The 26,450-nt window shown below is 48.4% G+C and overlaps 1 protein-coding gene across 1 annotated transcript in view; it reads left to right on the top strand.

Annotated features, from left to right (window-relative positions):
* Positions 1-26,450, top strand: part of ASXL2 (ASXL transcriptional regulator 2) — a 52,279-nt gene that overhangs the window by 4,261 nt on the left and 21,568 nt on the right. Inside the window, exons 2-5 of the mRNA XM_066314553.1 lie at positions 10,071-10,153; positions 20,068-20,176; positions 22,607-22,757; positions 25,795-25,803. Of these exons, the coding sequence (XP_066170650.1) occupies positions 10,071-10,153; positions 20,068-20,176; positions 22,607-22,757; positions 25,795-25,803 (352 nt within the window). The remainder of the gene's footprint in view (positions 1-10,070; positions 10,154-20,067; positions 20,177-22,606; positions 22,758-25,794; positions 25,804-26,450) is intronic.

The raw sequence follows: 26,450 nt of genomic DNA, 5'->3' as shown, positions 1-26,450 counted from the left end.
TGCCCACCCTGCCAGGGAACAATTCCTGCCCCAGAGCCCATCCCAGAAACCATTCCCTGGGTCCTGTCCCTCCAGCCCTTATAAATTATCTCTCTCCATCTTTCTTCTCCCCTTCACACAGTGAGGTCACCCCAGAGCTGAAGAGGGTGAACAATCCCAAGTCTCTCTCAGCCTTTCCTTCCAGCTCCTCCTGGAGACCTTGGGGTGGGTTTTTTTCTTCTCACCAAGGTGCTGAACACAGTGCTGCTGCAAAAAATTCAGGGACTAATTAATCCCACTTTGTGCAACGAGCTGATAGCTGGTAAAGGCTTCCCAATTTTTGATTTTTTATTTTTTTCCTGGAGGAGATTTTGTTGCTCTGTCGGGCTTTTTGGTGCTGCTCTGTTTCGTTGTTAAAGCCCTGGGGGTTATCAGAGCTCTTTTCCCTGTGTGTGGCCAGGGAGGAATTCCCACTGCAGACACGGAGCCCTGGTGAGGGTTGGTGTGTCACAGCTGTAAAACACCTCTGCAGAGGTGTCTGAAGGACAGGCCCAGGGCAGGGGGTGGCCACAGCTCCTGGGACTGAGGCTGTGTCTGGTCCTGTGACACAGCTCCTGGCCACGGAATCACCTTGCCTCTGCCTCCAGGGAAACACTCTGAGGCTGCACAGGGCTGAGCAGCACTTGGCACAGGCTCTGCCACATCTTCATGGAGAAGGGCACTTGGCTTCCCTCCTCGCTCACACACTGCTCTTGGTGGCACTTTTCCTGAGGTTTTTTTTGGGGTTTTTTTTATTTAAAAGTTTTTCCTGAAGGATTTCCGTGCTGAGGCACCTCCAGTGCTGGGGACAGCTGGAGTGTGTCCAGGGAAAGGGACTGGAGCCCCAGGAGAGGCTGAGGAGCTGGAAAGGGGCTGAGGCTGGAGAAAAGGAGCTCAGGAGGGACCTTGTGGCTCTGCACAACTCCCTGCCAGGAGGGGACAGCCAGGGGGGCTCGGGCTCTGCTCCCAGGGCACAGGGACAGGACAAGGGGAGATGGCCTCAGGCTGGGCCAGGGCAGGCTCAGGGGGGACAGCAGCAGGAATTTCCCCAGGGAAAGGCTGCTCAGGCCTTGGGGGAAGTTTGGATCCCCATCCCTGGAGTGTCCCAGGAATCCCTGGAGGTGGCACTCGGTGACAAAATGAGGATTGGGCACAGCTTGGAGGGATTTTCCAGCCTCAGGGCTCCTGGAATTCTGTGACATCCCAGTAAAGGCAGCAATTGCCAGGTGTGAGCTCAGCTTGATCCTCTAACACCTGCACTCGTGCTCCTGGAAGCTGTAGTGAGCTCAAACCTGCTTTAAGCTCATCCTGGGCAGCTCTAACAGACAAATGAGAGGCTTAAAAATGGTTCCTGTGTGGGAGCAGAGCTCGTGAAGGGCGAGGTGGAAATGTAATCCTCTCTGATGGCTGCAGCAAACCAGCAGACTACAAAATCCTCCTCCCAGTCACCATAATCCAATTATTGGCCTGCCCTTTGAAACACTCATTTCCAAGTTCCTTTGCTCCTGCTGGGAATTTGAACCTCTGGCAGGGCTCTGAATTTGAACCTCTTGAAGGCTCTGAATTTGAACCTCTGGCAGGGCTCTGAATTTGAACCTCTTGGAGGCTCTGAATTTGAACCTCTTGGAGGCTCTGAATTTGAACCTCTTGGAGGCTCTGAATTTGAACCTCTTGGAGGCTCTGAATTTGAACCTCTTGGAGGCTCTGGGTGGCTGCAGACACCATCCCTGCAGCTGTGGGTGTGCAGGTGGATGCTCTGGAGCTCAGTGAAATCCATTCCCCACCTTTGGGGCTGGCAGTGCTGAGCTGGCTGAGGTGGGGGGCTCATTAGGTGGCTAATTACAATTACAATTAGCAGTACACCTAGTTTAAAAGCTACCCCAGGGCCTGGCTCTTGGCTTGGCAGTGCAGCCCAGCTGTGCCAGAGGGGGAGAACAGCTGGAAAAGCTGTGGAATGTTTTTGTCCCTGTGCAGGACAGGAGTGTGAGAGCCCCAGGGAGCAGTGGCTGTGCCCAGTGCCTCTCCCAGCAGGATCCTGGATGGAATTGTTGCAGCTTTTCACCCCTGCCCCAGGAGAACAGTTCAGTGCTGATGGAGGATCCCAAAGGATTCTCTGTGTTTTATAGTCACGGAGCAGTTTGGGTTGGAAAGGAGTTTAAATCTGATCCTGTTCCATCCCCTGCCATGGCAGGGACACCTCCCACTGTCCCCAAAGTGTCCCAGTGTCCAAAGATCCAGGGGCAGCCCCAGCTCCTCTGGGAATTCCATCCCAGCCCCTCCCAGGGGGCTGGGATCAAGACAGATCAAGACAGATCAAGAAAAAAAAATAAGTGGCTGTCCTTGTTGAAAGCCATAAATGTGCCATGGGTGTAGATTTAAACATGGAGCTCAGCCACATTTTTTATTTTTTTTTCTTGATCTGTCTTGTTCATTTAATTTTAGCAGGAGACATTTGGAGTCCTGGAGTCCTCCTCTGTGCACAGGCTGTGCTCTCCTCCCCAGGCAGCTCAGACCTGCACCTCCACAAAGCTCCCTGAGCTTTTCAGAGCAAGGTTTTTGGACACCCAAAGGCAGGGAAATGTTTCCTGGGTATAAACCCTGGATTGGTTTGGGTTGGGAGGGAGATCTCCATGAGAGGTGTCAGTGCTCACTGCAGGGACAGCATTTGGTGCCTGACAGAAATCCAGCAGCTTCTCTTCACTGGCTTTGGGTGTGCTCTCTGCTGGGGTGGTTTTGTTTTTCAGAGAGGGAAATCCCAACTCTGCACAACTGGGATGTTGTGATGCAAATGGGATTTGCCTGAGTGATGCAAAAATCAGCTCGGGGCCGGGATGTGGTGCAGCAAGTGGGATTTATTTGAGTCCAAATAAATTGAGGACAGTTTATCTTGAGGACCAGCAGGGGCTGGCTGAGCACCCTCCTGTGGCTTTGGGGTTCAGCCCTGAGCTGCAGCTGAGCTCCTCAGCACGTGTCAGACACGGCAGAACCCAAAGTTTGAGATTTGGGATTTGCTTTCTCTACAACTGTCAGGTTTTTCTGCTTTTGGGAGGGGTAAAGCACGGAATTGTCCCATCGCTGCAGTGTCTGTGAGACATCTCTGCTGTCACCAGTGTGGCGTGTTCCTGGAGGTGTGCAGGTCCCCAGGGAGGAGCCTCAGGGACAGTGGCAGTGCTGCTGAGCAGCCACTCAGATAAAATTGGGTAACTGTGCCCTTCCCTCACGTGCTGTGGGTGCTGCAGAACTCTGCTTTGCAGAGCAGTGGAGCCCTTGGGAGGAGAATTGGGAGGGACATCTTCAGCAGGGCACAGGGACAGGACAAGGGGAGATGGCCTCAGGCTGGCCAGCAGCAGGAATTCCCCATGGAAAAGCTGCTCAGACCTTGGAATTGCCCAGAAAGTGTTGGATCCCCATCCCTGGAGTGTCCCAGGAATTCCTGGAGGTGACCCTCAGTGACAAAATGAGGATTTGGCACGGTTTGGGCTCATTTCAGAGATCTTTTCCAGCCTCAGGGCTTATCCAGGCACATGGGGGTGACACACTCAGCCCAGTTTTTGGTTTAATTACAATCATTTCGTTTTTCCCTTGCAGTCACCAAACAGTTGGGTGGCACCAGGGGCTGGGGCTCCTGGATTTAAACCCTTGGGTGGGTTTTAAACTGCAAGGAACAGGGAACAAACCCAAGGCAGCAGCTGGAGCTGACCCTTGGGGGTGAGCTGAGTGTCACACAGACACCCTGATGGTTCCTGCAGCAGCTCTGAGAGCAGTCCAGCCCTCAGAGCACTTTTATTCCCTCTGTGGCTGCTGCTCACAGCGTTCCCTGGGTGTCACTGTAGCTGAGCTGAACTTCTCTCTGTGGGGCACAGGAAACTTGATTTTCAGGAGTGTGGCTGGGAAGTGAGTTGTGAAGCTGTTCTCATGGTTATTGGGAATAATCCCAATATTGATACTGTGATAACTGGATATCCCTGGCAGGGATATTCTGGTGATGGTGCTGTCCCTGAGTGCACAGATTCCCTCTGTTTCACTTCATCCTGAATTCAGAATTGATTGCATGAGATGGCTTGGTAAAAAATCATCCTGTTCCTTCTTCTGCCCAGCCCTGCAGTTTGTGGGTTTTTCTTCCTTTCCATGTGGGGAAATTGGAAAGTGCACTCTGTGCACTTGGGGACACTCTGGGGACTCTCAGGCCACTCAGGGCATTCAGGACACTCTGGCCACTCTCGGGCCACTTCAGTCACCCTGGCCATTCTGTGCGCTTGGGGACACTCTGGCCACTTGGGACTCTTAGGCCACTCTGGGCATTTGGGCCACTCTGGGCACTTGGGGACACACAGGCCACTCTGGGCACTTGGGGACACTCTGGGCACTTGGGGACACTCCAGCCACTTGGGACTTTCAGGCCACTTGGGACTTTCAGGACACTGGCCACTCTCAGGCCACACTGGGCACTTGGGGACACTCTGCACTTGGGACTCTCAGGCCACTCGGGGCATTCAGGACACTGGCCACTCTCAGGCCACTCTGGTCACTCCAGGCACTCGGGCCACTCTGTGCACTTGGGGACACTCTGTGCACTTGGCACTCTCAGGCCACTTGGGGCATTCAGGACACTCTGGCCACTTGGGGACACACAGGCCACTCTGGGCACTTGGGGACACTCTGGGCACTTGGGGACACTCTGGGCACTTGGGACTCTCAGGCCACTCGGGGCATTCAGGACACTGGCCACTCTCAGGCACTTGGGCCACTCTGTGCACTTGGGGACACTTTGGCCACTCTGGGGACTCTCAGGCCACTCGGGGCATTCAGGACACTCTGGGCACTCTTGGGCCACTTCAGTCACCCTGGCCATTCTGTGCACTTGGGGACACTCTGGCCACTTGGGACTCTTAGGCCACTCTGGGCACCTGGGGACACTCTGGGCACCTGGGGACACTCTGGGCACCTGGGGACACTCCAGCCACTTGGGACTTTCAGGCCACTTGGGACTTTCAGGACACTCTGGGCACTCTCAGGCCACTCTTGGGCCACTCTGTGCACTTGGGGACACTCTGGGCACTCTTAGGCCACTCAGGGCATTCAGGACACTCTGGCCACTCTCGGGACACTCTGTGCACTTGGGGACACTCTGGGCACTCTGGACTTTCAGGACACTCAGGGCATTCAGGACACTCTGGCCACTCTTGGGCTGCTCCAGGCACTTGGGGACACTCTGGGCACTTGGGGACACTCTGGGCACTTGGGGACACTCTGGGCACTTGGGGACACTCCGGCCACTTGGGGACACTCAGACCCTCTCAGGCCACTCTGTGCACTAGGGACACTCAGCCCACAGGAGCTCGGTGCCTGAGGGGACACTGGGGACAAACCTGGCCGGGAGTTTGGGGACGTGGAGCTGCAGCGGTGGCTTTGGCAGTCCCGGGTTCTCCTGCAGAACTCCTGGCAGCTGCCCCCTGTGCTGCAGGCTGCCCCACCTCGCTTTGGGGACACTGAGCTCTTCCCTGTCCCCTCTGTCCAGCTGCATTCCCAGGAATGTGGCAGCTGGGGACATATTCCAGCCCTGTGCCAGCTCGCCCTGGTGCTGCTGCAGGCCTTGGACTCAAACCATGGATTTAATTTAATTATAATTCATCATTTTCTCTTGCTGATAACTGGGACTTTGCAGTGTCGTTTTGAGAGCCTCTGTAGAACCCCTCAGGGGTAACACAGAAGGGATTTTTGGGTTTTTTTTGGGGAAAAACACCCACCAACAGACACGTGCCCCTCTCCCACCTGAAGATGAAGGGATGTTGTACTCAAGGCCCAGCTCAGAGGGGATATTCCAGTTTTTCTGCTGGAATATTGCAGTTTGTGGTGTGTGGCAGTTCAGGGCTCTAAACTCCGTGGTCACAAGCTCTGAGTTGTTTTGTAGGGCTCCACAAAAACCCAATCCCAGACAGAAAACCTCTCCTCTTTGGGGCTGCTGTGATCCTTTTGGGTTTCTTTCCAGCTGAGGAGTCAGCCTCGATTCCTGTGGGTGTCATCCAGCTCAGGATTTCTGTGATTCTCTGGGGCTCTTTATTCTCCGCTTGGGGCTGGGCTGCTCCAGTCACTGCTGAGAGCTTTGGCAGCTCGGGGCACTTTCATGGTGTCTTCTGGTTGGACAAGTTTTGCCACAGATGCAGAAATTTTCTCTTCCAAGAAGCATTTCAGTGTCTTTCCGGACAGGGATATTTGAAATGAAATATCACAAATACAATTTAAGAGGGAAGGGCTGGATCTGGGGCAGGAATTGTTCCCTGGCAGGGTGGGCAGGGCTGGCACAGGGTGCCCAGAGCAGCTGGGGCTGCCCCTGGATCCCTGGCAGTGCCCAAGGCCAGGCTGGACACTGGGGTTGGAGCACCTGGGACAGTGGGAGGTGGCCCTGGGACAGTGGGAGGTGACCCTGGGACAGTGGGAGGTGACCCTGGGACAGTGGGAGGTGGCCCTGGGGCACTGAGAGGTGACCCTGGGACACTGGGAGGTGTCCCTGGGACAGTGGCAGGTGACCCTGGGACAGTGGCAGGTGACCCTGGGACAGTGGCAGATGTCCCTGGGACAGTGGCAGGTGACACTGGGGCAGTGGAGGTGACCTTGGGACATTGAGAGGTGACCCTGTGACATTGGCAGGTGACCCTGGGACAGTGGGAGATGTCCCTGTGACATTGAGAGGTGACCCTGGGACAGTGGCAGATGTCCCTGTGACATTGGGAGGTGACCCTGGGACATTGGCAGGTGACCCTGTGACAGTGGCAGATGTCCCTGGGACAGTGGGAGGTGTCGCTGTGACATTGGCAGGTGACCCTGTGACAGTGGCAGATGTCTCTGCCATGACAGGGGCGGTGACACTGAGTGGTTTTTAAGGTCCCTTCCCACCCAAACCATCCGGAATTCCAGTGCTGCCTCCTGCCCTCGCCGAGTGCTGGCTCCAGCCCCGTGTCCCTGTCCCTGCTCCACCTTCCCACGGTGGATTCCAGCAGGGAGAAGCCAGGAGTGGAGCTGCTGTGACAGCAGAGTCCTCCCCTGTCCTCCCCTGTCCTCCTGGTGGCTGTCCCAGTCGAGCCCAGGTCCCCAAGGAGCGAGGTGGCTCTGTGACAGCTCAATGTGACCTGTGATGGCTCAGGATTGTCCCTTCCTCCTTCCCTTGGGGACAGCGTTTGGAGCAGACCCTGCGATGTGGGACAAACCCTTCACCCCGGGGCTCCTGTGGGGATTTCTCTCTGCTCCAGGGTGACTGAGCAGGAATTTGGGGACACACAGGACACCACGGGGACACACAGGACACCGTGGGGACACACAGGACACCACAGTGACACACAGGTGTCCTGTGTGTCCCCGTGGTGTCCTGTGTGTCCCCGTGGTGTCCTGTGTGTCCCCACGGTGTCCTGTGTGTCCCCACGGTGTCCTGTGTGTCCCTGTGGTGTCCTGTGTGTCCCTGTGGTGTCCTGTGTGTCCCCACGGTGTCCTGTGTGTCACTGTGGTGTCCTGTGTGTCCCCACGGTGTCCTGTGTGTCCCCACGGTGTCCTGTGTGTCACTGTGGTGTCCTGTGTGTCCCCACGGTGTCCTGTGTGTCCCCACGGTGTCCCGTGTGTCCCCACGGTGTCCCGTGTGTCCCCACGGTGTCCTGTGTGTCCCTGTGGTGTCCTGTGTGTCCCCGTGGTGTCCTGTGTGTCCCCACGGTGTCCTGTGTGTCCCCGTGGTGTCCTGTGTGTCACTGTGTGTCCTGTGTGTCCCCACGGTGTCCTGTGTGTCCCCGTGGTGTCCTGCGTGTCACTGTGGTGTCCTGTGTGTCCCCACGGTGTCCTGTGTGTCACTGTGGTGTCCCGTGTGTCACTGTGGTGTCCCGTGTGTCCCCACGGTGTCCCGTGTGTCCCCACGGTGTCCTGTGTGTCACTCTGGTGTCCTGTGTGTCACTCTGGTGTCCTGTGTGTCCCCGTGGTGTCCTGTGTGTCCCCACGGTGTCCTGTGTGTCACTGTGGTATCCTGTGTGTCCCCGTGGTGTCCTGTGTGTCACTGTGTGTCCTGTGTGTCCCCGTGGTGTCCTGTGTGTCCCCACAGTGTCCTGTGTGTCCCCACGGTGTCCTGTGTGTCACTGTGGTGTCCTGTGTGTCCCCACGGTGTCCTGTGTGTCACTGTGGTGTCCTGTGTGTCACTCTGGTGTCCTGTGTGTCACTGTGGTGTCCTGTGTGTCCCCGTGGTGTCCTGTGTGTCCCCACGGTGTCCTGTGTGTCCCCGTGGTGTCCTGCGTGTCCCCGTGGTGTCCTGCGTGTCCCCACGGTGTCCTGTGTGTCCCCGTGGTGTCCTGTGTGTCCCCGTGGTGTCCTGTGTGTCCCCGTGGTGTCCTGTGTGTCCCTCTGGTGTCCTGTGTGTCCCTGTGGTGTCCTGTGTGTCCCCATGGTGTCCTGTGTGTCCCCGCGGTGTCCTGTGTGTCCCCGTGGTGTCCTGTGTGTCCCCGTGGTGTCCTGTGTGTCACTCTGGTGTCCTGTGTGTCCCCGTGGTGTCCTGTGTGTCCCCGTGGTGTCCTGTGTGTCCCCGTGGTGTCCTGTGTGTCACTCTGGTGTCCTGTGTGTCCCCACGGTGTCCTGTGTGTCCCCACGGTGTCCTGTGTGTCCCCGTGGTGTCCTGTGTGTCACTGTGTGTCCTGTGTGTCACTGTGGTGTCCTGTGTGTCCCCGTGGTGTCCTGTGTGTCCCCACGGTGTCCTGTGTGTCCCCGTGGTGTCCTGTGTGTCCCCACAGTGTCCTGTGTGTCCCCACGGTGTCCTGTGTGTCACTGTGGTGTCCTGTGTCTCCCCACGGTGTCCTGTGTGTCCCCGTGGTGTCCTGTGTGTCCCCGTGGTGTCCTGTGTGTCACTGTGGTGTCCTGTGTGTCCCCGTGGTGTCCTGTGTGTCCCCGTGGTGTCCTGTGTGTCCCCACGGTGTCCTGTGTGTCCCCACGGTGTCCTGTGTGTCCCCACGGTGTCCTGTGTGTCCCCACGGTGTCCTGTGTGTCCCCGTGGTGTCCTGTGTGTCCCCGTGGTGTCCTGTGTGTCCCCGTGGTGTCCTGTGTGTCCCCACGGTGTCCTGTGTGTCACTGTGGTGTCCTGTGTGTCCCCGTGGTGTCCTGTGTGTCCCCGCGGTGTCCTGTGTGTCCCCGCGGTGTCCTGTGTGTCCCCGCGGTGTCCTGTGTGTCCCCGTGGTGTCCTGTGTGTCCCCACGGTGTCCTGTGTGTCCCCGTGGTGTCCTGTGTGTCACTGTGTGTCCTGTGTGTCACTGTGTGTCCTGTGTGTCCCCGCGGTGTCCTGTGTGTCCCCGCGGTGTCCTGTGTGTCCCCGCGGTGTCCTGTGTGTCCCCGCGGTGTCCTGTGTGTCCCCGTGGTGTCCTGTGTGTCCTGTGTGTCACTGTGGTGTCCTGTGTGTCCCCACGGTGTCCTGTGTGTCCCCACGGTGTCCTGTGTGTCCCTGTGGTGTCCTGTGTGTCCCTCTGGTGTCCTGTGTGTCCCCACGGTGTCCTGTGTGTCACTCTGGTGTCCTGTGTGTCCCCGTGGTGTCCTGTGTGTCCCTGTGGTGTCCTGTGTGTCCCCGTGGTGTCCTGTGTGTCACCGTGGTGTCCTGTGTGTCCCCACGGTGTCCTGTGTGTCCCCACGGTGTCCTGTGTGTCCCTGTGGTGTCCTGTGTGTCACTGTGGTGTCCTGTGTGTCACTGTGGTGTCCTGTGTGTCCCCACGGTGTCCTGTGTGTCACTGTGGGGTTTTTTTGGGAATGTTTCTGGGCAGTTCTCGCAGCATTCCCAGTGGAATTCCTGCCTGGGGAACATTTCATTCCGCAGGCACTGCTGTCTGAGGGCAGCACCCTGGAAAGAAAATCGGGAATTTTTACACTGACAAAAATCCTTCAGGAATCTCCGGAGCCTCTGTGCTCCTCCGGGAGTCGCCGCAGCTCTCGCTGGGTTTGATCCTCGGAGAAATCCAAGGCGTTAAATGGATTTTTAATATAAATTAAAAACCCGAGTGTCAACTCAGGAGTGACTTTCTCTCCATCTGCTCTTTTCTTGCCAGGTCCTGGAGAAATATCCCAACACCCCCATGAGCCATAAAGAGATCCTGCAGGTGATCCAGAAGGAAGGACTTAAGGAAATCAGGTGAGTGGAATAAAGCAGAACTCACCGACGCTCAGGTTCCGGCTCCTGAGGAGTTTTGGCAGTGAGATGTTGTTTTGGGCTCACAAACAGCTCAAAAGGGATTTTATTTTCCTCACGGAGCTGGGTGAGGCTCATCCCGGATTCCCAGAGGGGCAGGGATTTTTCCTGTGTTTTATGGGATAACTCAGCCCTGCTCAAGGGACTGGAGAAAACAAAATGAATTTTAATTTCTTCTTAAAAAAAGAATGGTCAAAGTTTCTATGTTCCTTTGGGGATGGACTGGTCACACTGGGGATGGACTGGTCAGACTGGGAATGGACTGGTCAGACTGGGGATGGACTGGTCACACTGGGGATGGACTGGTCAGACTGGGATGGACTGGTCAGACTGGGGATGGACTGGTCAGACTGGGAATGGACTGGTCAGACTGGGGATGGACTGGTCAGACTGGGAATGGACTGGTCAGACTGGGAATGGACTGGTCAGACTGGGATGGACTGGTCAGACTGGGGATGGACTGGTCAGACTGGGATGGACTGGTCACACTGGGATGGACTGGTCACACTGGGATGGACTGGTCAGACTGGGAATGGACTGGTCACACTGGGATGGACTGGTCAGACTGGGAATGGACTGGTCAGACTGGGGATGGACTGGTCACACTGGGGATGGACTGGTCAGACTGGGATGGACTGGTCAGACTGGGATGGACTGGTCAGACTGGGAATGGACTGGTCAGACTGGGATGGACTGGTCAGACTGGGGATGGACTGGTCACACTGGGATGGACTGGTCAGACTGGGGATGGACTGGTCAGACTGGGATGGACTGGTCAGACTGGGAATGGACTGGTCACACTGGGGATGGACTGGTCACACTGGGGATGGACTGGTCACACTGGGGATGGACTGGTCAGACTGGGATGGACTGGTCAGACTGGGATGGACTGGTCAGACTGGGGATGGACTGGTCACACTGGGAATGGACTGGTCACACTGGGATGGACTGGTCACACTGGGATGGACTGGTCAGACTGGGATGGACTGGTCACACTGGGGATGGACTGGTCACACTGGGATGGACTGGTCACACTGGGATGGACTGGTCACACTGGGATGGACTGGTCAGACTGGGGATGGACTGGTCACACTGGGAATGGACTGGTCACATTGGGATGGACTGGTCACACTGGAGATGGACTGGTCAGACTGGGATGGACTGGTCAGACTGGGGATGGACTGGTCACACTGGGGATGGACTGGTCACACTGGGATGGACTGGTCACACTGGGAATGGACTGGTCTGACTGGGATGGACTGGTCAGACTGGGGATGGACTGGTCACACTGGGATGGACTGGTCACACTGGGATGGACTGGTCACACTGGGATGGACTGGTCACACTGGGATGGACTGGTCACACTGGGATGGACTGGTCAGACTGGGGATGGACTGGTCAGACTGGGGATGGACTGGTCAGACTGGGAATGGACTGGTCAGACTGGGAATGGACTGGTCAGACTGGGATGGACTGGTCAGACTGGGAATGGACTGGTCAGACTGGGAATGGACTGGTCAGACTGGGAATGGACTGGTCACACTGGGATGGACTGGTCACACTGGGGATGGACTGGTCACACTGGGGATGGACTGGTGAGACTGGGGATGGACTGGTGAGACTGGGATGGACTGGTGAGACTGGGATGGACTGGTCACACTGGGAATGGACTGGTCACACTGGGACGGACTGGTCACACTGGGACGGACTGGTCACACTGGGACGGACTGGTCACACTGGGGATGGACTGGTCACACTGGGACGGACTGGTCACACTGGGAATGGACTGGTCACACTGGGAATGGACTGGTCACACTGGGGATGGACTTTTATTGAAGGAGATCAGCTCTAATTTATTAAAGGAAATCAGCTTTTATTGATGAAAATCAGCTTTTATTAAAAGAAATCAGCTTTTATTTATTAAACGAAATCAGCTTTTGTTGAAGGAAATCAGCTTTTATTAAAAGAAAGGTTTTATTTATGAAAGGAAATCAGCTTTTATTGAAGGAAATCAGCTTTTATTTATTAAAGGAAATCAGCTTTTATTAACAGAAATCTGCTTTTATTGATAGAAATCAGCTTTTATTGAAGGAAATCAGCTTTATTAAAAGAAATCAGCTTTTATTTATTAAAGGAAATCAGATTTTGTTAAAAGAAATCAGCTTTTATTGAAGGAAATCAGCTTTAATTGAAAGAAATCAGCTTTTATTGAAGGAAATCAGCTTTTATTAAAAGAAATCAGCTTTTATTAAAAGAAATCAGCTTCAACTAAAGGAAATCAGCTTTTATAAATGAGGAGAAATCATCACCTTTGTCCTCAGGCTTTTGGAAATCCCAAAAAAAGTGAATTTTGTGGCTGGATTTTGGCTCAGGGCAGAGACACATTTGGGTTCTGTTTCTCCTCTTGCTCATTTTTATTTTTGTTGTGCCAATTTGGGAATGGAGGTTCCAGGAGGAACTTCTCAGGAAAAAGTTATGGCAGTGTGATATAAAACATCACATTAATTAATTATTGTGAATTCATGTGGTAACATCACATCAAAAAAAATGGTAAATGCAGATAAATTATTTACTGGTAAATCCAGGTCAATTATATCAATTATTAACTGGTAAATGCAGATAAATGGTGGTAAATGCAGATAAATTAGGATTAAATGATGATTATAGTAAATCCAGGTGAATGATATAAATTATTAACTGGGAAATCCAGATAAATTACATCAGTTATGAACTGGTAAATCCAGATAAATTAGGATTAAATTACAATTATGGTAAACCCAGATAAATGATGATTATGGTAAATCCAGGTAAATTACATAAATTATTAACTGGTAAATCCAGATAAATTATGGTAAATCTAGATAATTTATTAAATTATGATTATGGTTAATCCAGCTGAATTATATAAATTATTATCTGATAAATCCAGCTAAATTAGGCTAAATCCAGATAAATTATAATTAAATTACGATTATGGTAAATCCAGGTAAATGATGGTAAATCCAGATAAATTATATCAATTATTAACTGGTAAATCCAGCTATATTATGGTAAATCCAGATAAATTATACAAATTATTGTCAAATAAATCCAGATAAATTATGTTAATTATTAACTGATAAATCCAGATAAGTGATGGTAAATCCAGCTAAATGATATAAATTATTATTTGATAAATCCAGATAAATTATTTAAATTATTAACTGGTAAATCCAGATAAATGATGGTAAATCCAGATAAATGATGGTAAATCCAGATAAATGATATAAATTATTATCTGATAAATCCAGCTAAATGATGGTAAATCCAGATAAATTATAATTAAATTACGATTATGGTAAATCCAGGTAAATGACGGTAAATCCAGATAAATTATATCAATTATTAACTGGTAAATGCAGATAAAGGATGGTAAATCCAGATAAATTATGATTAAATTACGATTATGGTAAATCCAGGGAAATTATAATTAAATTACGATTATGGTAAATCCAGGTAAATTTTGGTAAATCCAGATACATTATGGTAAATCCAGATAAATTATATAAATTATTAACTGGTAAATCCAGATAAATGATGGTAAATCCAGATACATGATATAAATTATTATCTGTTAAATCCAGGTAAATTACATAAATTATTAACTGGTAAATCCAGATAAATGATGGTAAATCCAGATAAATTATGATTAAATTACGATTATGGTAAATCCAGGGAAATTATAATTAAATTACGATTATGGTAAATCCAGGTAAATTTTGGTAAATCCAGATAAATTATGGTAAATCCAGATACATGATATAAATTATTATCTGTTAAATTCAGGTAAATTACATAAATTATTAACTGGTAAATCCAGATAAATGATGGTAAATCCAGATAAGTGATGGCAAATCCAGATAAATGATATAAAATATTATCTGATAAATCCAGCTAAATGATGGTAAATCCAGATAAATGATATAAATTATTATTTGGTAAATCCAGATAAATTATTTAAATTATTAACTGGTAAATCCAGATAAATGATGGTAAATCCAGATAAATTATAAAAATTATTATCTGATAAATCCAGCCAAATTAGGGTAAATCCAGATAAATTATGATTAAATTATGATTATGGTAAATCCAGGTAAATTATGGTAAATCCAGATACATTATATAAATTATATAAATTATTAACTGATAAATCCAGCTAAATGACGGTAACTCCAGATAAGTTATATAAATTATTATCTGATAAATCCAGATAAAGGATGGTAAATCCAGGTACATGATATAAATTATTATCTGATAAATGCAGCTAAATGATGGTAAATCCAGATAAATGATATAAACTATTAACTGGTAAATCCAGATAAATGATGGTAAATCCAGATAAATGATATCAATTATTAACTGGTAAATCCAGATAAATTATGATTTTGGTAAATCCAGGTAGATGATATCAATTATTAACTGGTAAATGCAGATAAATGGTGGTAAATGCAGATAAATTAGGATTAAATTATTATTATAGTAAATCCAGGTGAATTATATAAATAACTAACTTATAAATCCCGATAAATTATATTAATTATTAACTGATAAATCCAGATAAATTACACAAATTATTAACTGGTAAATCCAGATAAATGATGATAAATCTAGATAAATTATTATTAAATTATGATTATGGTAAATCCAGCTGAATTATATATATTATTATTTGGTAAATCCAGTTAAATTATGATTAAATTATGATTATAGTAAATCCAGGTAAATTATAAATTATTATCTGGTAAATCCAGATAAATGATGATTAAGGTAAATCCAGATAAATGATGGTAAATCCAGATAAATGATGGTAAATCCAGATAAATTATATCAATTATTAACTGGTAAATGCAGATAAATGGTGGTAAATGCAGATAAATTATGATTAAATTACGATTATGGTAAATCCAGGTAAATTTTGGTAAATCCAGATACATTATGGTAAATCCAGCTAAATTATATAAATTATTAACTGGTAAATCCAGATAAATGATGGTAAATCCAGAGAAGTGATGGTAAATCCAGATAAATGATATAAATTATTATCTGATAAATCCAGCTAAATGATGGTAAATCCAGATAAATTATACAAGTTATTATCTGATAAATCCAGATAAATTATGTTAATTATTAACTGATAAATCCAGATAAGTGATGGTAAATCCAGATAAATGATATCAATTATTATCTGATAAATCCAGATAAATGATGGTAAATCCAGATAAATGATATAAATTATTATTTGATAAATCCAGATAAATGATGGTAAATCCAGATAAATTATAATTAAATTACGATTATGGTAAATCCAGGTAAATGATGGTAAATCCAGATAAATGATATAAATTATTATCTGATGATGATGAGGATGATGATGATGAGGATGATGATGATGATGGTGGTGATGGTGATGATGATGATTATGATGATGGTGATGATGATGATGATGGTGATGATGATGATGGTGATGATGATGATGATGATGGTGATGATGAGGATGATGATGATGGTGATGATGATGGTGATGATGATGATGATGGTGATGATGATGGTGATGATGATGGTGATGATGGTGATGATGATTATGATGGTGATGATGATGATGGTGATGATGATGATGATGATGGTGATGATGAGGATGATGATGATGGTGATGATGATGGTGATGATGATGATGGTGATGATGATGATGGTGATGATGGTGATGATGGTGATGATGGTGATGATGGTGATGAGGATGGTGATGATGATGATGGTGATGATGATGATGATGGTGATGATGATGATGATGATGGTGATGAGGATGGTGATGATGATGATGGTGATGATGATGGTGATGATGATGGTGATGATGATGAGGATGGTGATGAGGATGATGATGATGGTGAGGATGATGATGATGGTGATGAGGATGATGATGATGAGGATGATGATGAGGATGATGGTGATGATGATGGTGATGATGATGGTGATGATGATGGTGATAATGATGGTGATGATGATGGTGATGATGGTGATGATGATGATGGTGATGATGATGGTGATGATGATGGTGATGATGATGGTGATGATGGTGATGATGGTGATGGTGATGATGATGATGATGGTGATGATGATGATGGTGATGGTGATGATGATGATGATGGTGATGATGATGGTGATGATGGTGATGATGATGGTGATGATGATGATGATGATGATGATGATGATGATGATGATGATGATGGTGATGATGGTGATGATGGTGATGATGGTGATGATGGTGATGATGATGATGGTGATGATGGTGATGATGGTGATGATGATGGTGATGATGATGATGATGATGGTGATGATGGTGATGATGGTGATGATGATGGTGATGATGATGATGATGATGGTGATGATGGTGATGATGATGATGATGGTGATGATGATGATGATGATGGTGATGATGGTGATGATGATGATGATGGTGATGATGATGATGATGATGGTGATGATGATGATGATGGTGATGATGGTGATGATGATGATGATGATGGTGATGATGGTGATGATGATGATGATGGTGATGATGATGATGGTGATGATGGTGATGATGATGATGATGGTGATGATGATGATGGTGATGATGATGATGATGATGGTGATGATGGTGATGATGGTGATGATGATGGTGATGATGGTGGTGAGGATGATGATGGTGATGAGGATGATGATGGTGATGATGGCGATGGTGATGATGAGGATGAGGATGATGATGAGGATGAGGATGATGATGGCGATGGTGATGATGATGATGATAGTCATGGTGATGATGATGGTGATGATGGTGATGATGGTGATGATGGTGATGATGGTGATGATGGTGATGATGGTGATGATGATGGTGATGATGGTGGTGAGGATGATGATGGTGGTGATGATGGTGATGATGTTGGTGATGATGGTGGTGAGGATGATGATGGTGGTGATGATGGTGATGATGTTGGTGATGATGGTGATGAGGATGATGATGGTGATGATGATGGTGATGATGATGATGATGGTGATGATGATGGTGGTGATGAGGATGATGATGGTGATGATGATGGTGATGATGATGATGATGGTGATGATGATGGTGATGATGATGATGATGAGGATGGTGATGATGAGGATGGTGATGATGATGATGGTGATGATGGTGATGATGATGGTGATGATGATGGTGATGATGATGAGGATGATGAGGATGGTGATGATGATGAGGATGATGAGGATGGTGAGGATGATGAGGATGATGAGGATGGTGATGATGATGAGGATGATGAGGATGATGATGATGATGATGATGGTGATGAGGATGGTGATGATGATGAGGATGATGATGATGATGAGGATGGTGATGATGATGGTGATGATGATGGTGATGGTGATGATGATGATGATGGTGATGAGGATGATGATGATGGTGATGATGATGAGGATGATGATGAGGATGATGATGGTGATGATGATGATGGGTCCTGATTTTGGTTTTTGGGGAGCCCAGGGCCAAGGAAACTCGTGCTCCATGAAACCACCTGGAGTTTGGGGTGCTGTAACGTCCCTTAAATTTGAAACCAAACTTTAAAGCTTCTTTTATTTTAAAACTCTTTTTTTAAAAATCCTCTCTTTATTTAAAACCAAATTTGCATTTCTCCCTCCGATCTGCGTAGATTTATATATTTTCAGTTTCTCTGAGAGTTTTCCTTCAATCCTCACCTTTTTATTTTTTATTTTTCTTTTTTGGGGCTGCGCCTGCAGAAGGTAAGAGCAGAGACCCGCCTGTGCTGCTGCTCCTAACGCTGCCATCCCCGAATCCTGAGCCTGCTGCTGCTCCTGCTGCCCGGAGTAACCCCGGAGTAACCCCTGAGTGACCCCTGAGAGACCCCGGGGGGGTCTATGGGGCTGTGGGTGCTCTATGGGGCTGTGGGTGCTCTATGGGGCTGTGGGTGCTCTATGGGGCTGTGGGGCTGCTCTGTGGGGCTCTATGGGGTCTGTGGCCCCCCCCAGCACCCCAGGGACACTGAGGGGCTGCTCTATGGGGCAGTGGGGCTCTATGGGTGCTCTATGGGTCTCTGTGGGTCTATGGGTCTCTATGGGTCCCTGTGGGTCCCTGTGGGTCCCTATGGGGTCTGTGCCCCCCGGTGACACCGGTGACCCTCTGTGGGTGTCTGTGGGTCTCTATGGGTCTCTATGGGTCCCTGTGGGTCTCCATGGGTCTCTATGGGTCTCTATGGGTCCCTGTGGCTCTATGGGTCTCTATGGGTCTCTATGGGTCTCTATGGGTCTCTATGGGTCTCTATGGGTCTCTATGGGTCCCTATGGGTCTCTGTGCCCCCGGTGACGCTTGTGACCCTCTGTGGGTCTCTGTGGGTCTCTGTGGGTCTCTGTGTGTCTCTATGGGTCTCTATGGGTCCCTGTGGGTCTCTGTGGGTCCCTGTGGGTCTCTGTGGGGCTCTATGGGTCCCTGTGGGTCTCTGTGCCCCCCGGTGACCCCGGTGACCCTCTATGGGTCCCTGTGGGTCCCTGTGGGTCCCTATGGGTCCCTATGGGTCTCTGTGCCCCCCGGTGACGCCGGTGACCCTCTGTGGGTCTCTATGGGTCCCTGTGGGTCTCTATGGGTCTCTGTGCTCCCCGGTGACACCGGTGACCCTCTGTGGGTCTCTATGGAGTCTGTGAGTCTCTATGGGTCCCTATGGGTCCCTATGGGTCCCTATGGGTCTCTGTGCCCCCGGTGACACCGCTGACCCTCTGTGGGTCCCTATGTGTCCCTATGTGTCCCTATGTGTCCCTATGTGTCCGTATGTGTCCCTATGGGTCTCTATGGGTCTCTATGGGTCTCTATGGGTCTCTGTGGGTCCCTATGGGTCTCTGTGCCCCCCGGTGACACCGCTGACCCTCTATGGGTCTCTATGGGTCTCTGTGGGTCCCTATGGGTCTCTGTCCCCCCTGGTGACACCGCTGACCCTCTATGGGTCCCTGTGGGTCCCTATGGGTCCCTATGGGTCCCTATGGCTCCCTGTGGGTCCCTATGGGTCTCTGTCCCCCCGGTGACACCGCTGACCCTCTGTGGGTCTCTATGGGGTCTGTGAGTCTCTATGGGTCCCTGTGGGTCCCTGTGGGTCCCTATGGGTCTCTGTGCCCCCCGGTGACCCCGCTGACCCTCTGTGGGTCTCTATGGGTCCCTATGGGTCTCTGTCCCCCCGGTGACACCGCTGACCCTCTATGGGTCCCTGTGTGTCCCTATGGGTCTCTGTCCCCCCGGTGACGCCGGTGACCCTCTGTGGGTCCCTGTGGGTCCCTATGGGTCCCTATGTGTCCCTATGGCTCCCTATGTGTCCCTATGGGTCCCTATGGGTCCCTGTGTGTCCCTATGGGTCTCTGTCCCCCCGGTGACACCGCTGACCCTCTGTGGGTCTCTATGGGGTCTGTGAGTCTCTATGGGTCCCTGTGGGTCCCTATGTGTCCCTATGGGTCTCTGTCCCCCTGGTGACGCCGCTGACCCTCTGTGGGTCTCTATGGGTCCCTATGGGTCTCTGTCCCCCTGGTGACGCCGCTGACCCTCTGTGGGTCTCTATGGGTCCCTATGGGTCTCTGTCCCCCTGGTGACACCGCTGACCCTCTGTGGGTCCCTATGTGTCCCTATGTGTCCCTATGGGTCACTATGGGTCTCTATGGGTCCCTATGGGTCCCTGTGTGTCCCTATGGGTCTCTGTCCCCCCGGTGACCCCGCTGACCCTCTATGGGTCCCTATGGGTCTCTGTGGGTCTCTGTCCCCCCGGTGACCCCGCTGACCCTCTGTCCCCGCGCAGTGGCACGTCCCCGCTGGCCTGCCTGAATGCCATGCTGCACACCAACTCCCGCGGGGAGGAGGGCATCTTCTACAAGGTCCCGGGCCGAATGGGCGTCTACACCCTCAAGGTCAGTCCTGGGCCCCCCAAAAAACCCCCCAGCGGCAGCCCAGGGCGCCCCAAAACTGGGACAACACACTGGGCTCTGCCACGTGTCCCCAAAGTGTCCCCAAAGTGTCCCCAAGGTCCGCGTTGGGCACCTCCAAAGCGCCCTGAGCTGAGTGTCCTTTTTCCTCCTGGTGGGATTGCTCCTGGGGGTCAGATCGGGCAGAGTAATCCCCAAAAGGGGGTTTGTTCCTCCCCTTCACAATCCCCCCAAAATGGGGATTGTCCCTCCTTTGTGGGCTGCGGGTTTCCTCTCTGGCCACGCCGCGGTTTGCTGGGGGTCAGTAGTGTCCCCAGAGTGAGAGAGTGATTAAAATTAAAATTAGTGTCCTCAGAGTGAGAGAGGAATGAAAATTAAAATTAGTGTCCTCAGAGTGAGAGAGTGATTAAAATGAAAATTTGTGTCCACAGAGTGAGAGAGTGATTAAAATTAAAATTAGTGTCCTCAGAGTGAGAGAGTGATTAAAATGAAAATTTGTGTCCCCAGAATGAGAGAGGAATGAAAATTAAAATTAGTGTCTCAGAGTGAGAGAGGAATGGAAATGAAAATTTGTGTCTCAGAGAGAGAGAGGAATGAAAATTAAAATTAGTGTCCCCAGAGTGAGAGAGGAATGAAAATGAAAATTTGTGTCCCCAGAATGAGAGAGGAATGAAAATGAAAATTCCTGTCACAGAGTGAGAGAGGAATGAAAATTGAAATTAGTGTCCCACAAGTGAGAGAGGAATGAAAATGAAAATTTGTGTCCCCAGAGTGAGAGAGTAATTAAAATGAAAATTTGTGTCTCAGAGTGAGAGAGGAATGAAAATGAAAATTAGTGTCCCCAGAATGAGAGAGGAAGGAAAATGAAAATTTGTGTCCCCAGAAATTAGAGAGGAATGAAAATTAAAATTAGTGTCCCCAGAATGAGAGAGTAATTAAAATGAAAATTTGTGTCTCAGCGTGAGAGAGGAATGAAAATGAAAATTTGTGTCCCCAGAATGAGAGAGGAATGAAAATTAAAATTTGTGTCCACAGAGTGAAAGAGGAATGAAAATTAAAATTCCTGTCACAGAGTGAGAGAGGAATGGAAATTAAAATTTGTGTCCCCAGAAATTAGAGAGGAATGAAAATGAAAATTTGTGTCCCCAGAAATTAGAGAGGAATGAAAATGAAAATTTGTGTCCCCAGAGTGAGAGAGGAATGAAAATTAAATTTAGTGTCCCCAGAAATTAGAGAGGAATGAAAATTAAAATTTGTGTCCCCAGAATGAGAGAGGAATGAAATTGAAAATTCCTGTCCCAGAGTGAGAGAGGAATGAAAATGAAAATTTGTGTCCTAGAGTGAGAGAGGAATGAAAATGTTCATGGAACTCGAGCCCTGGAAGGGTCACATCAGGATGAAATGTCACCTTGTCCCCAGTGTCACAGAGGGAAGGATGAGGAATTTTCTGGTTGGCACCTTTCAAAAGAAGCTGTGTTATTTTAAATGCCAGAAGGAAGGTGGCTCACAGCATTCCTGCTTTGGGGTGGATTTGTCCCTGGAGCCCACCCAGGGTCACCTGCCACTGTCCCAGTGTCACCTGCCACTGTCCCAGTGTCACCTGCCACTGTCCCAGTGACACCTCCCACTGTCCCAGTGCCACCTCCCACTGTCCCAGGGCCACCTCCCACTGTCCCAGTGTCACCTGCCACTGTCCCAGTGCCACCTCCCACTGTCCCAGTGCCACCTCCCACTGTCCCAGGGTCACCTCCCACTGTCCCAGTGCCACCTCCCACTGTCCCAGTGTCACCTGCCACTGTCCCAGTGTCACCTGCCACTGTCCCAGTGTCACCTGCCACTGTCCCAGTGCCACCTCCCACTGTCCCAGGGCCACCTCCCACTGTCCCAGTGTCACCTGCCACTGTCCCAGTGCCACCTCCCACTGTCCCAGTGCCACCTCCCACTGTCCCAGGGTCACCTCCCACTGTCCCAGTGCCACCTCCCACTGTCCCAGGGTCACCTCCCACTGTCCCAGTGCCACCTCCCACTGTCCCAGGTGGCTCCATGTCCTGTCCAGCCTGGCCTTGGGCACTCCAGGGACACCCTGTGCCCGCCCTGCCAGGGGACAATTCCTACCCCAAAATCCCCCCAAAAATCCCTTTTCCCACTTAATTCTCTGGGCGTGTCCCTCCATCCCCGCGTTCGGTGATGAGGATTTGGGGATTTGGGGGAAGGACAGTTTTAAGGTAGGAGGTGACACTGGGGACAAATGTCACCTGCAGTCAGTGTTTATAGGGACTCCCAGGATGGTTTGGGACCAGCAGTGGGACGCTCCCAGAGCGCTCCATGAACAAACCCCATTTTTGGGGGGGATTTTGGGCGGGTTGTCCCCGAGCCGCCGTGGCCGTGCTGAGGCTGTGCCCTGTCCCCTGGCAGAAGGACATCCCCGAGGGGCTGAAGGAGCTGTCAGAGGGCTCTGAGGAGAGCAGCGACGGTCACTCTGACTCGCAGAGCTCCGAGCACAGCAGCTCCAGCAGCGACGGCTGCGCCGCCAAGGACGGCCGCAGGAGCAGGTGGAAAAGGAAAGGTCAGTTCCTCCTTGGACAAGGAATTGTGTCCCCACCTGGATGTCCTAGAACGTGTGGGGTTATTGCAGGGTCTGGGGAAAAGGGAAATCCCAAAGGGAGAGGGAGAGAGGGGAAGAGGAAGGGTGAGAGTCAAGAGTTAAGAGTAAGAGTTAAGAGAGTTAAGAGAATAAGATCCTTGTTACAATCCATTATATCTCCTTTCCTGATGAATATTCTAATTTTCAGTGACCAACCAACACCAGACACCAAATCCTACAGAATCTACACCCAGCCTGTAAGAACTGCTCTATCACCATACTGTGTGATATTTTAAACTCTAAAAACTACTCTTTAGACTTTTCTGTTTTGCCGCATTGACCTTTGGATCCCTGAGCCAGCAGAAAGGGATTGTTCAATCCAAAGGGATTCTCCTGCAGCCAGACCATTGTTTTCAGGTTCTAGAGGAACTAAGACTCAGTTTTGTGTGTTAATTAACTCATGTTAATTGTTACCTGTGCCACAGTCTCACAAGCTGAGTTCTGGTTAACAAGGTGAGAAATGGCTCTGGCTCTCTACAAGGTCTTTTAAACCCAAACTGTCCAATTTTGAAATGACACCTGAATTATTTTTTACCTTTAAATAACCAAAGTCTGCCAATGTGGAGTTTTCCATCCAATTACAAATCTGTTGGATTTTTCTATCCAATTCCTATCCAATTACAAAACCCCACCCAGACCATGAAGAAGGAGGTGAAAAAGGCAGCTCCTAAATCCTCCATCTTCCTTTATATGTATTACAATATTCTAAACCCTTAAAACTCTTAATTTTCCCACTCTGTGCTGTCCCACACTTTTATCCAAGGTGTCAAACTCTAATTACTAAAGCAGTTATTTAGCTAAGAATTAGATTTTACTTTTAGTTTAAACACACTGTCTTTTAGCAGCTGAATGCTTTTATGGATATATTTTGAGTGAGCAGAAAGATTCATAAATAAGCAGAGCTTCTGATTCAGTCCCGTGGTTTTTTATTTCTTTGTTTGGATCTCTATTGGAGAGAGAAAAAGATTTCTTTTTAGCGTATTTCTTTTTTAAAAGATCACTCAAATATGAGGCACTCACTTCATTGTTTTATCTGCATTCCAGTTTGCAAATACGGCTAATTTTGGATTTCTTCAATATTTGTCCGAGGAGACAAAAAAAAAAAAAAAACACTAATTCACGATCAAAATTCAATTTTATTAAAATTTTCCGAGTCTTATATACCATCTCAGTAAAATGAATCATTTCTACTCCAATAATTAAGCTCAAAAATCACACAAGCAACATCTCGATCATAAAAAGTGGATTGAATCTTTTTTTTTTTTTAAACAGGTTTTAATTCTATCTTTTCACAAGTTCAAAGTTCTGTTTGTCTTTACCACAGCATCCCAGTCACCAGGCTAATTACGCTAATTAAATCTGTCCCACTCTCAGATTGTGTATTTTTATATCCTCCTTTTCTGTATTAACCAAAAATACTTCTTTAATAGTTTTATCCATCAGTCTCTGCACACATTGAAGCAAATAAGGTATCATAACTAACACAACTACTATTAAAATCATAACATTAATTCAATTAATTAAAATCTTTTAGCCAAGGTGTCAAACTCTAATTACTAAAGCAGTTATTTAGCTAAGAATTAGATTTTACTTTTAGTTTAAACACACTGTCTTTTAGCAGCTGAATGCTTTTATGGATATATTTTGAGTGAGCAGAAAGATTCATAAATAAGCAGAGCTTCTGATTCAGTCCCGTGGTTTTTTATTTGTTGGTTTTGATTTATATTGGAGAGAGAAAAAGATTTCTTTTTAGCGTATTTCTTTTTTAAAAGATCACTCAAATATGAGGCACTCACTTCATTGTTTTATCTGCATTCCAGTTTGCAAATCTGGCTATTTTTGGATTTCTTCAATATTTGTCCCAGGAGACAAAAAAAAAACCTAATTCACGATCAAAATTCAATTTTACTAAAATTTTCCGAGTCTTATATACCATCTCAGTAAAATGAATCATTTCTACTCCAATAATTCAGCTCAAAAATCACACAAGCAACATCTCGATCATAAAAAGTGGATCGAATCTTTTTTTTTTTTTTAAACAGGTTTTAATTCTGTCTTTTCACAAGCTCAAAGTTCTGTTTGTCTTTACCACAGCATCCCAATGTGATCACAGCAGGGGTGACACTGGGTGGGCTTTGAGGTCCCTTCCCACCCAAACCAGTTTGGGATTCTGTGATTAACTCCGAGACGTTTCCACGCTCCTCAAAGCGCGCTTTAACGACTTCCCTCCGTGGTGTTTTTTATTTTTTATGTCACACATCTGGGTCCCTTCAGCTGTTTAAAATGAGGATTTTTTTAAGCTCATCACTGCACAGTTGAGGGGGGATTTTATATCTTTAGTTTGACTTGACTTGGAGCCCAAATGGGCAAAGAGCAGGTTTTCCATGTGGAGGTGCAGAGGATGAACCCACGGACACGGACACAGCCCCCGGTGGCTGCTGGAATTGTCTGAGTGAGCCTGGCTGGCCCATGGACAGCAGAGAGCCCTGCAATTAGGAGGGATGAGTTATACAAGAGATAAAGAAAAAAAAAAAATCTCCCCAGCTGGTTTCAACAGATTTAAAAAAACCCAAAAAAACAGAATGAACATTTCTTGGTGCCAGTAACCCAAGATCGTGAGAAGAAGCAGGAAAAAAGAACATAAAAAAGGATTCAGGCAACGCCCAAATCCCTCCGTATTATCCTTCATATATAATTATTAATGTAGTCTATATCCTGAACCCCCCAAAGGTGGAATTATTTCACCCACATTTCCGTACACCACCAGTCAGTCCATTTGGAAACCGTTCAGCTCAAAGGCAGCGTCCTGCTGAGTGTCCTGCTGTCCTGACAGTGTCCTGCTGAGGTCCCCCAGCTGGGAGAGCAGAAAACGGGACATTTCTGGGAATGGGAATGGGAATCCCTGGATCCCTCCTGGGTTTGCAATCTGCACTTTCCCCGCCAGAATCAACCTCTCCAGTGAATTCCTGTGAAATCCTCGTTGCCGCTTCTCCTCCTGCTCGGATTCTTCATCTGATAGGATCTGACCCTCGATCTGCTGACATCTTCTGCGTCTTTACCTAAAATCTTTTGAAGATTTTAAAGATCAGATTTTCTGATCCTTGATCTTCTGGTAGAATCTGGGTGGAAAATGTTGAAGGGAAGCGTCTGACCCGTGGGTTTGGGGTTGCACATCTGTCCTGGAGCATTGAATAATTAAAATTAAAAAAGGAGCATTTCATTTTGGAATGGGCCCTGAGGTCACTTGAGGTTGCACATCTGTCCTGCACAACCCTTCCTTTTGAAATTAATTACAATTAATCACAATTCTTTGGTTTTTAGACGAGAGCCAAACAGGTTTTTTTTAGGAGCTTTTGGTGGAAATTCTCAGGAATTTTGAGGGAATCTCTTTTTAGCAGCAGATTTTTTTTTGGTGTTTTTTTGGGCTTCCCATTGCCTTTATTCAGTGTTCAGAGTGATTTGTTAAAAAAATGTGGATATTGATTTAATACCAATATCCAACTGTGACGGACAAAGACTCTCTAACAGTTTGAAGTTAGAAAGTGTGTGTTTATTACATTTAAAATTATAAAGTGTGTGTTTATCACGACGCCGGGCAGAGTAATAAACTCCCAA

Source organism: Sylvia atricapilla, chromosome 3, assembly GCF_009819655.1.
Source record: "Sylvia atricapilla isolate bSylAtr1 chromosome 3, bSylAtr1.pri, whole genome shotgun sequence".
In the NCBI taxonomy this organism is placed as follows: domain Eukaryota; kingdom Metazoa; phylum Chordata; class Aves; order Passeriformes; family Sylviidae; genus Sylvia; species Sylvia atricapilla.
This window is presented reverse-complemented; position numbering and strand designations above follow the sequence as displayed.